The sequence below is a fragment of the Biomphalaria glabrata genome, chromosome 7 (genome assembly GCF_947242115.1).
Source record: "Biomphalaria glabrata chromosome 7, xgBioGlab47.1, whole genome shotgun sequence".
Lineage (NCBI taxonomy): Eukaryota > Metazoa > Mollusca > Gastropoda > Planorbidae > Biomphalaria > Biomphalaria glabrata.
The window spans coordinates 2,642,192-2,654,699 of record NC_074717.1 but is presented as its reverse complement, the minus strand read 5'-3'; the positions used below and the strand labels follow the sequence as shown (position 1 = coordinate 2,654,699).

General features: G+C 38.3%; 1 protein-coding gene across 1 annotated transcript in view; it reads right to left on the bottom strand.

The window, feature by feature from the left end:
* Nucleotides 1-12,508, bottom strand: part of LOC106072134 (large neutral amino acids transporter small subunit 1-like) — a 45,289-nt gene that overhangs the window by 18,725 nt on the left and 14,056 nt on the right. Inside the window, exons 2-3 of the mRNA XM_056035081.1 lie at nt 11,182-11,340; nt 8,840-8,975 (exon numbers count right to left, since the gene is read on the bottom strand). Of these exons, the coding sequence (XP_055891056.1) occupies nt 8,840-8,975; nt 11,182-11,340 (295 nt within the window). The remainder of the gene's footprint in view (nt 1-8,839; nt 8,976-11,181; nt 11,341-12,508) is intronic.

The window sequence follows — 12,508 nt, the reverse complement described above, 5'->3', positions numbered from 1 at the left end:
AAGTTAAAAAAAAAAGGTGTGGGGGGTCCTAGTTAAATTTACGAATTCAGAGTGGTGTACAGAGGGCGCCAGACACGCAAGGGCAGCAATGCCTGATACCCAATGTTAGCGTCTGTAGGCTCTTGAGCTAAGGTCACTCCGACCCTTCCCTCGTCACGCTATGATAGCATCTGAAACTTTGTTTCTTGCAGTTCAAATTAGAGATTTTTTTTAAAACAAAGCTCGGGCTGAAGTTACTATTAGGTTTTAATTTCAGCCCCCCCCCCTTTCCCCTCCCACCGTTACGTAGCCAATTTTTTAAATACACACAAAAGAAAAAATTTAAAAAAAAAAGGGGGGGGGGAATAAAAACAAGGTTTAAAATTCATAGATCTTTCACAAGAATGTTCTATGCTCCCTACACAAAGCAATTCTCTGCAGATTTGGATTCCATGGCACATCGGCACAATTGAGTCCGTGTCGTGCCCCCTCTACAGTCTCAGAACATTCAATAAACACCGTAAATAGTGCGCCCCCGCTAAAGTATCAAAAAGCCAAATCTAAATGTCTTGATTTAATCAATTTCTTACGCAATTGGACTATTTAAGCTAAGCCACGAAACCTGCATTGAAACCGGAACCAGACGAGCTGAAACAGGCCTGACAACAACAAAACATTTCACAAGTTGTCGCTTGACATTCACGCCATTAACATTATATAAAAAAAAACGTGAGGGTGAAAGCTTCCTATCTGTGATAGCAGACGACGAACATAAAAACACGCACGCACGCACGCACACACACACACACACACACAGAGTCAGTCCTAAACAAAAGCATCTTTTATTTCGTAATATTTTACAGGGGTCACGTTGACCGTTCCTGGTGACGTCAGAGAAAGTGGGTGGCGGGGCATCTTAGATGTTAACAAACAACCAAATCCCATGCATATATACATGGAACCACGGAGAGAGCAAGCCTTGGGGGGCAGGGAGATGGAGTTGGTGGTCGAATTCAAATAAAAGCTACAACAAGCAGAATAGAAATGAGAAAATTATCTTCCAAGCTCCATTTGATTCGGCTAAACAGAACATTGCCCTCATGGGGTCACAATTTGCATCTCTCTCTCTCTCTCTGTCTCTCGCCACTCTCTCTCTCTCTCTCTCTCAGGCAAAGGCCAACTGGAAATATTTGGTTTGAGGGCCAACTGGAAATATTTGGTTTGAGGGCCAACTGGAAATATTTGGTTTGAGGGCCAACTGGAAATATTTGGTTTGAGGGCCAACTGGAAATATTTGGTTTGAGGGCCAACTGGAAATATTTGGTTTGAGGGCCAACTGGAAATATTTGGTTTGAGGGCCAACTGGAAATATTTGGTTTGAGGGCCAACTGGAAATATTTGGTTTGAGGGCCAACTGGAAATATTTGGTTTGAGGGCCAACTGGAAATATTTGGTTTGAGGGCCAACTGGAAATATTTGGTTTGAGGGCCAACTGATATTTGGTTTGAGAGCCAACTGATATTTGGTTTGAGGGCCAACTGGAAATATTTGGTTTGAGGGCCAACTGGAAATATTTGGTTTGAGGGCCAACTGATATTTGGTTTGAGAGCCAACTGATATTTGGTTTGAGGGCCAACTGGAAATATTTGGTTTGAGGGCCAACTGGAAATATTTGGTTTGAGGGCCAACTGGAAATATTTGGTTTGAGGGCCAACTGGAAATATTTGGTTTGAGGGTCAACTGGAAATATTTGGTTTGAGGGCCAACTGGAAATATTTGGTTTGAGGGCCAACTGGAAATATTTGGTTTGAGGGCCAACTGAAAATATTTGGTTTGACCCTTAACGTCATCTCCATACCACCCCCTCCTCTTCAACACAAGTCCTTAAGTTAAAGAAGTTTTGGTGTCATTTCGATACAGAACTAGCAACTCTCAATGCTTAATTAAACGTGTCGCACTGAATGTCAGAAAGTCTCTTCAACTAGAGCGTGACCTGGTAGATCAAGTTCTATTGACAATCTGACACTTTTTCAGAAGTTTAATTACAAAAAATGTTCCCCACTTGAATACATGTGACCTACAGGACAGTAATACATGTATGTAGAAAGTTGCTTCTTTATAAACGAGGGTACAGGAAGTCTACAGATCTGAGTTGTGCATAATCAATAATTGTTATAAAGTGAGGTAAAATTCTTCGAAAAAAGCGAAATTCTTCTGTATGTAAATCTATTTTTAATCGGTAGATCTATACTGTTCTGATTGACCTATAATGAAATGTTAGAAATATACTATACTATATTGGGAGATATATACTACACTGGTAGACCTATACAGTGCACTGGTAGACCTATGCCATATCGGCATGGAATTTGGCGTTTGTATATATATATATATATATATATATATATATATATATATATATATATATATATATATATATATATATATATATATATATATATTGTGTGTGTTTGCATAAGGAAAAAAATTCACACACAACCAAAAACTCCCCTAAAAAGAAATCCAGGCTACGCCCATGCATATCGGTAGACCCAAAGCAAGCGTTAAATATGCAAACTCCTCTTAATATCACATGTCCATGCTTGAGACATGAACACAATCTCCTTCCTATGAACTTGAAGATGAACACAATCTCCTTTCCTATAAACTCAAAGATGAACACAATCTCCTTTCCTATAAACTCAAAGATGAACACAATCTCCTTTCCTATGAACTCAAAGATGAACACAATCTCCTTTCCTATAAACTCAAAGATGAACACAATCTCCTTTCCTATAAACTCAAAGATGAACACAATCTCCTTTCCTATAAACTCAAAGATGAACACAATCTCCTTTCCTATAAACTCAAAGATGAACACAATCTCCTTTCCTATAAACTCAAAGATGAACACAATCTCCTTTCCTATAAACTCAAAGATGAACACAATCTCCTTTCCTATAAACTCAAAGATGAACACAATCTCCTTTCCTATAAACTCAAAGATGAACACAATCTCCTTTCCTATAGACTCAAAGATGGCTGTGGCTGCAAACAAGGCACTATTAGGCACGGGTAGGTTTGGTCTGTTGCAGAATTGGTCGCTTTTTTTAAACTGTGATATGTGTTATCTGCTGATGGCTAATATCCTGTGCTCGTATCTTAAAATACCATCATTCAGGGATTCACGCCATGTAGAAATATCTAAAGCCAGCGAATGCCAGTTTCGGATGTCAATTTCACTTTCTCTGAAGCAGCTCTTGTTGTGAAACCCACTGAGAGCAGTCTCCAGCACACAGCTCCCCATAAAAAGTCGCTTGATGAGGCATGCGATTTTCAGGCCTACGGACTACAGTTCCTGCCCATCGTAATTAGGGCCTTTCTGTGTTCGTCTCTGACAGCTTTAAGATCTCAAGGGTATATAGTATGTGGTGAAACCAAGTCACATGACACATGTTTTCTAAACGTCAGCGGAAGGAGTTAACTCTTTATCTCCTAACTGACGATACCAGCGTTGATTCCACCAGAATGTGGTAAATAATTACGGAGAGAAAGAGTTAAGCTTTTAGATGTGGCTGGAATATAAGGGTCCAGAACTCTGAAGAATATAAGAGTAAATGGAGGACAACTGCGCTGTAGACTTTCAGTTTAGAGTTGAGTTCTCTTCGTTGCCATACTTGTCCTTGAGGTCTGCCAAAAGCAGCACTGACAACACGGTAGTCTACCTCGTCTAGGTTGGACATGACTGATAATGGTACTTTCCAAATAGACAACTTTTTTAAAAACATTTCCTTGATTCTGTTTAAAATATCAGTTTATTTAATTATATTTCATCATTTCATGTCGCATTGAATTTGTGTCTACATGGTAGTAAAAGTTATAGTTAGATAAGGTTGATTGATGATCATCTGAATCTCAATACCCCTACACACCTTAATAACAATAATAATAATCTTCATTGTCCGTAAGGAAATTTGTCTTACAATTTGTGCATTACACCAAACAAAAAACATTATATACCTATAAAAAAAACATACGGATAATAAAGATTATTATTATGTTAGAAATGAACGAGTAGTCATTCTCTGGCGCTGCCAGGGTCGAGTTTCGCTAAAGAGAAACAAAATTCATCGTAGTCCCTTTAACAGTTTCCACTGAGGAATTTTCTGGTGATGTGGCAGGTCTGCAGCAGTACCGCCCTCTGACAGGCAACGAAGATGTTCCTAGGAATGTTAAGGGCCTTGAAGGTGTCTGTGAGGTCAGTTGTTATTATCCCCTCGGTTGATATAACAATGGGGTATATTGTTATTTTGGACAATTTCCATAGACGCTTAATCTCCAAGCCTAGGTTCCCATATTTTCTTTGTTTTTCTATCTCAGTTTTTCGTAAATTATGAGACAGTGGTACGGCGATATCGATAATGATAGCGGTTTTTTCTTTTTTATCGATGAACAGCAGATCCGGGCGATTGAAATCTACCGTTTTGTCGGTCAGAATAGGCCTATCCCAGTACAGCAGATATTCAGTAGACTCGAGAACCTCTTGCGGAGAGTATTTATAATAAGGGGGAGTGTCCTTATCGATCAATTTGTACGTCAAAGCCAGGTGTTGGTGTATTAACTTTGCAACTTGGTTATGGCGACCTAGGTAGGCTGATTCTGATAGGGCTGGACATCCTGCCATTTTATTATTATTATTATTATTATTATTAATTATCTCAAAATTAAATTTGGCATATTTTTAATACGAGTCAGTGGGAATTTCCGCATTTATTCAGTAAACAGATGGGACATTTTGCGCACTGTCTTATTATTATGTATGAGCTAGACTGCTAGAATTAATCTGTGACAGTAAACATATGTACCTAATACTTGTACAATTTATCAATACACACTATCAATACTGCATCTCTTACTAGATCCAACATTCTAGTCTAGTCTTTTAATGTTTCCAAGTCTAGCTCTTTATCAACAAACCAAAAAACTTTACTTTACTTTTGGTAGTTTTACACATGGGCGTAACTATTTTTTTTTATATGGAGGGGTAAAAAATGTTCCTTTTTTTCCCAAGTCATTGTAGTCATCAAGAGAGAAGAAATCGCTCTTACAAAAAGTCATCATCTTTATAGTAAAAAGCAAAAAAAAACATTTTTTTTGTTGTTGTTGTTACTTGTTCATGTCAGAACAATTAAACTTCTACCATGCCTCGTACCGTCGTCTGTCTGGCACAAGTGGCGTGACCAAAAGCAGACTCTCTACAGGAAGGTGACCGGTCATTTCATCCCCGTTCACTTCATCCCCGGTCACTTCATCCCCGGTCATTTCATCCCCGGTCACTTCATCCCCGGTCATTTCATCCCCGGTCACTTCATCCCCTGGTCACTTCATCCCCGCTCATTTCATCCCCAATTAAATATTTTATATATAAATATGATTCTGTAGAATGCTTTTTGACATTTTATGACTTGTTACTAATGCGTTTATACTGTTTCCTCTTCCACTTTGATTTCTTAATGAGAAATCTTATATTATATTGTAAATCTGGGTGTGTACTTAGCTATAGTGCTTCTATTGGATGTGGGGGTTGTAATATCATAATATTATCCGGATCGAAGGCCAAGTTTAGTGGAAGTAGTAAAAAATCATTTGAGAGATAGAAGTGCTATTAGAATAATTATGATCATGCCGCTGATAACTTATCATCAAAGGCCAAGATGTGGTGGAAGTAGTGGAAATCTTTTGAGAGATAGAAGTGCGATTACAATAATTATGACCGTGCCGCTGATAACTTATCATCAAAGGCCAAGGTGTGGTGAAAGTAAGACCATGTTTCACTTTATTTTATTTTTCAATCGCTCTTTCTTGAAAATGGGCACGTCATTTTTAGCCTTGAAAGAAGGTTTTATTTTTTTTCTCATAAAGGCGGAGTTCACCCATCCTCGGGATATCATGTCGCCTGTATAAGTTTTGCTTTAATTCCTTTTAAACATTAACGTGTTACAATTTTGTCATTTAAATAAAAAATGAATACATTAAATATTGCTCATTTCATGATTTTTAAAATTACAATTGGTTAGATAAAAATGATCAAATGATGAAAATATCAGGGGATGAAATGACCGGGGATGAAGTGACCAGGGGATGAAATGACCGGGGATGAAGTGACCGGGGGATGAAGTGACCAGGGGATGAAATGACCAGGGGATGAAATGACCGGGGATGAAGTGACCGGGGATGAAATGACCGGGGATGAAGTGACCGGGGGATGAAGTGACCAGGGGATGAAATGACCAAGGGATGAAATGACCGGGGATGAAATGACCGGGGATGAAGTGACCGGGGATGAAATGACCGGGGATGAAGTGACCGGGGATGAAATGACCGGGAACCCTACAGGAAATATTACTCATCACAGAGATCTTGGCGCACCACAGATCCCTTAGTTGGCTGCAAAGGTGGGGGGGGGGGGGGGGGAGGACGCGAACGTCATGGTGAAAGGAAAGCGACACAGGCAAATTGTTGAGACAAACTGGCATGTACACTCATCGTCTGCTACAGGCTAAACAGAATAACCCTATTTCCTGTTTTCTCTTAAAAGTATCTCTGCAACTACTTTTTTTTTTTTTTTGGTCACAGTCACAGCCAGGGACGGACTGGATGTTACAATCGGCCCGGCCATTTCTATACAATCCGGCCCACAAATTGTATATCATATGATGGACATCCAACTCTATAGGCCTATGTCTTCAAAATCATTCTGTTAAATTTTATAATGTTTCGATAACTGAACGCGTGCATACCATGAACTCTGTATCTTTTTAAGAAATATGGCAGGCCGTATGTTGCTTTTTAATCGCTATAAGTGTGGGCCCTAAAAGGATGAAGCCTACTAATAGTACAGATGTAGACTATTACATTATTTCGGAAAATGTGTAAGATTAATTTAGCATTACACTGTCTGTAAAAAAATTATTTTAAAACATCACGCTCAGAGGGCCCCTTTAACTAGAGGATATTATACAACCTTTGAAAATTTAATACTTTCTATAGTGGCCTTCATGAGGCCCTACCGGGCATTTGCACGAATGCCCATTAAGCCAGTCCGCCCATGAAGTCAACAATACATATATTGACAGACTCCAGCACTAATTGACAACTGAATAGCAAATCAAACAGTAGATCTAATAGAAACAGATTGTCTGGAGACTATTCTTTAAAAAAAACTTCGAAGTATATACAAAAATGAAAATAACAAAAAAAAATCTTGAGATAAACAAACTAGGCTATTTTTACTGACCTAAATATTTCAATTAACCAAACACTAAAATTATAAACACAAACATTTAAAATTAGCAGCCTAGCCAAGGTGACGGTTACGTGACTCGACCTTTAGTGTGGCCAAGGCTGCAGAAGTGACCTAGATTATGACTGTGTGCCACTGTGCAATATCTGTGCAGCGTTAATTGTAGACGCAGGTTTATATATGATACAAGAAATACGTCAAGACGTTACCAAGATAATAACAATAATTCAATTACAATATACTTATTTTAAACATTAATTCTTCATATCTCAAACAAAGGATCTAGGTTTTGACCTACTGACATCAAAAAGAAAAACATTTTGATTGGTGGATCAAGGGGGTGTGTGAAAGGGAGTCTCAGGCTGCTGATGAAGTGACACCATAAGTAAAAGTTTAATTATTGAATTAACAACAAGTTCAACGATTGTCTATACATAAATATATGATTTTAATACATAAATACAGTGCTTTTTTGTGACGGTACGCATCGGTACCGCATACCGGCACCTTTTTCAATGTGGGGGAAAAAAGTATTACTTTTCTTGTATTTTAACGTTTTATTATGAATTTTTTTAGTAGTTAAAAGTTAGACAATCCGTCACTGAGTACCGGCACCTATTTCTTTACACAAAAAACCACTGTATAAATATATAGATCTAGTAAGTGTATCCACTATCCACGTATATCCCCGTTGTACATATTTGGGGGTCCTTAATCCTATGCAGCCAGGTTGGAAAAAAAAAAAAAAGAAGAAGGGTTAGAGATTACTGAATCACGTGATATATTTCTGACACTTGAAGTAAGGCGCCTCAAGACAGATAATAGCTCACTCACAGACACTTCCTTTTATGGAGGTGTTTTTTTTTCTAACCATCGTCTGCTGACTTTGCATTGGAGTGTCACATTTAAAAGAAAGTGTCAAAATGGTAACGCTTGTGCTCCATAGTAATCGATTAGGCGAATGTCTACTAGAGGTGTGACTTTGTGTACAGGACACACCACTAGATGAGTATGTGGTATAAATTGGAAATCTCTTGCAGGAAGCCAACCTTTTTATGAATGATGACATTTCTTTAACTACTTTTGAGAGCAATCAACCGCCCCCCACACCTCAAAGACATAGGTCTTATTAAAATACAAAGGGCCATAGCTTCCCCCAACTTAAACCATGGGTCAAATTGTTAAAGTTACAAGTAGATATCAAGCTTAAGAACTTTAAAAGAAAGGGTGTGATAATATGTTTATATTACGTCATTATTTCATGCCAATGCTTTTATGTAAAATACTTGAAAGGATGTGAGTAATAAAATTATAGCTTTCAATGCCTACTTTTTATCAACACAAGGTCTCTGTTAAGTAAATTCTTATGTTTAATTGTCTACAGAGATTTTATTCTCTGCGAGAACAGAACAGATGACTGCTTTGCCTACTTTTGGAAGCATTCACCCCCTCCCCCTTCCCCCCAACCTCAAAGGCATATATCTAATTAAAATACAAGAGATCCTAGATTCCCCCCCCCCCAATTACTTAGCTATATAATAAGAAATACCAACTTACTGATGCAAATAGCCGCCAGAAATCGAATAGCCAGTTGGGGCGGGTCACAGTCAGGAAAGATGGGTTGGAGAGTGTAGTAGGCGAAGGTCAAGGCTACGATGGCCTGCGCTGTTGGACGTATTATTATTAAATTGACCTAAAATAAACAAACAAAACATTACAATATAGTATTTTTGTATGTAAAAATGAACCAACATTCATTGGCATGAAAATGCCTGGATAGAGATTCGTGAAAGGGCAACAGAATTCATTGTAGTCTCACCTTACCAGTGTCCGCTGAGAAACTTTCTGATGATGTGGCAGGTCAGCAAAAGTACCGCCCTCTCACAGGTAAAGAGAATCTTTATTAGTATGTTCAGGGCTTCAAATATGTTTTCAAGGTCAGTTGTCAGTCACCAACTTCTTGTCTGGTGTCACAACAGGGATATATTGATATTTTAGTCACTATCCATGGGCAATGGACCTCATTCACCAATCGTAAACAAACAACATTTAGTCGCGTGATCTTATTGATAAAACAACGGGGAAAAAAACTGTCACGTGACAACCATCATGAAATAAACATGAGATCGTAAATTATATAGAAGAGATAGAGCACCACGTGGCTAAATGTTGTTTGTTTACGATTGGGGAATGAGGTCCATTAATCTGCAAGCGTATGTTGCATAGTCTGTTCTTTTTTAATTCTTTTGTTGGATAATAGTATTATGCTGTCAGATAACAGTAGGTCTATTATGATGTTAATAATAATTGCCACTTTTCCTTATTTTGTAAAAATGTTTTACATGTTTCGGATGTTCCTTCAGAGTTGAAGATAGTTTACTTCCTAGTCCAAACCTCCCGCAGGACGACTGGGGATGGCAGCGGGCAGGGTTTGAACCCTCGACCGTCGATAAATCCGAACGACAGTCCAGCGCGCTAACCGCACGACCAGGCAGCCATCCATTTGACAATAAACAGTAGACCCAGTCCGATACTTGTCATTCCATGATTTTCTGCTAATGTCAGGGATTTCATGATTGCTTCACCTCTGATTTATAACGATCGTAGCTCATAGAGTTGCATGATGTTTTGTAGCCACCAGAAGAGAACCACTGACCTACATCACCAGAGAAAGTTGGCCAACTTCAAGCAAGACGAATATTAACGGCTTGACAGCCGGAATGAGTTTTCAAGGACGATAACCGACAGATAACAGGGACGTCAGGAGTGAAGTCCCCAACATTTGGCGCTTGTCTTAGATATAATGTGGTCTGCCACTAATTAACCATTTCGTATGCGCTCGAAAACAGAAGTTGTTTTGTATCCAAAACTTTTCAATAGAAATGTCTTCAGTCGGTTAAATCATTTTCATGATATGTACTATGCTGTGGATCTACTGGTTATAAATATGTAAATATTGAAGCACACAGATACATTATAAAAACGAAACATGGGGTTCCCCTTCAAAGCAAGAGTTTTAAAAAAGGGAAAAGGGGAGGCTACCGATGGGGAGGGGAAGCAATGCGCTTGACTTCTGCATCTCTGTGGTGGCTGTGGTTTACAAAGTTCCAAGTCAGCCTTTTTTTTGTCCACGTGGGTTTGAAAGAGGGAAGTCATGTTCATAGTTACTAAGTCAGAAAACAAAATGGCTGCTCAACATATGACATTGATATTTCTAACATCTTGACATATCTTACAATATCTCAGCGTCAAAGCTATAAGCAAAATACACACAGAGATTGTAAAGGCAATGTTAGATAAGCAGATTTTTACTAAAAGAATTTTTAAAGTGACCTAATAATGGGTTACTATTGGAGAATTCAAAGCGTTTTATTTGGCTGCTTCTATTAATAACAAAAGAATACCCCCCCCCCCCCCCATTATGGTATTCAGAGTTCCTGTAATAATAAAGAGAAGGGGGCATCTTTCAGGACAGGGGAGGTTGTGTGTGTATATTAAATAATACTTGTTTATTTTATTACCACTTTGACCATCAGAAAATAAAGAGACCGAATTATTTCTAGTTCCAAACTAAGCTTAAAAAAAAATAAATTAAATTATAATAATAATAAGGCTTGTCTTCGAGTCCGAAGATTAATGAAGAATGTGGTATTTTCAGTCGCTACGCATCCCCATTTGTGACCTACATATTTTGCCACATCCAGGGCAAGCATAGCCATTACAATTATATTAGAGAATTTTAGACAAGTGAGTCGGGCGAGAATGCCTAAAGATGTTAATAAGTTGAATTATAAAGCATCTTATCTGGGCTTTAAGATTGACATTTTTCAAAGCTTGCACTATTCAGAAAGTCAGCAGTATAGAAGCAGGTCTTAAGAGATTTGAATAAAAGTACTCACCCATAACTGCAGAAAGGCCAGAAACGGCCCGAAGGCTTCCCTGATGTAAGCGTAGTCTCCTCCGGACCGCGTGATGGTCACGCCCAGTTCTGCGTAACATAGCGCCCCGACCAATGAGATGAGGCCACAGACACACCAAATGACGATACATAGTCCTACCTGAGATAGAAATACATTCAATCATCATCAATAGAAGAAACACATGTAATAGAATCAAGCAATAACTAGGCTACTTATATCTAAGATATACATTGCTGGCAAATGTCAAAGTGGTAAATATGTCAAACTTAGGTGCTGTCTAGTTACAATGGACCTTATTCACCAATCGTAAACAAACAACATTTAGCCACGTGATAATATTGATAACACGAAAAAAAACGTATCACGTGACAGCCTTTATGGACTAAAGCCTTTAAGACTCAAAAGTAAAGTAGCAATTATACATAAAACACTGAACCATAATCTTCAAATACAAAAACAAAATTTAATAAAATACTCTGAAAGACACAAAGATAAAGGTACATTCTTCGTCCCATATGCTAGGACAAATTTGTACAAATACTCCTTCTTCCCTAGTGCTATTAGAGCACGGAATGGGTTGCCTGAGCTAGCCAGGAAAACCAGTGACTTAAGTCAGAATTTAACTCATGGGTTAATATGCATGACTAAATGCATGACGCGTAGGACGTAATCATCTTCTTTTTTGAAGTAACGTCTGTATTATATAAGATAAGAAGATAAGATACGCAATATGTATAGAAGAGTGTTGTACTTAATAATAACAATACCATGTTACATTCAAAGCTTTATTTCACTGAATGACAAACAACTACACACATAGTAGAGTTCACAACACGGACTACGAAATACGGTCAGTACACAGGTTAACAAGTGTAACAAACACTAAGGGGTGACAATCCAAATAAGCAAATTCACGACATTCACCCCACGTTTAAATCTTATACATATAACACAACATTAAGAAGTCAAAGCAAATACAATGATTAATAAAACATAAGCTTCTAAACACATCTGCAATACTGGTTAATAGCAAACTGTTTATCAAACACATTAGTCTATTATACAGCAACTGTTTATCGAACACATCAGTCTGTTAAACCCTGTAGTTGGGTCTTGATTTTCGTTCTCTTAGGTTGTATCGGAGGTTTGGATCGGCAGTATTAGTACAATCAGTATCAGTACTAACAACATTACTTGGTGACTCGATGGTAGGGGCTTCAACCGGGTCCACTTTCCCCGATAGGGGTGGTTTGGTTGTTCGGTTAACAGGAGGGTTCAGAGAAGAGTTCTCTGTGTTGCTTTCTGT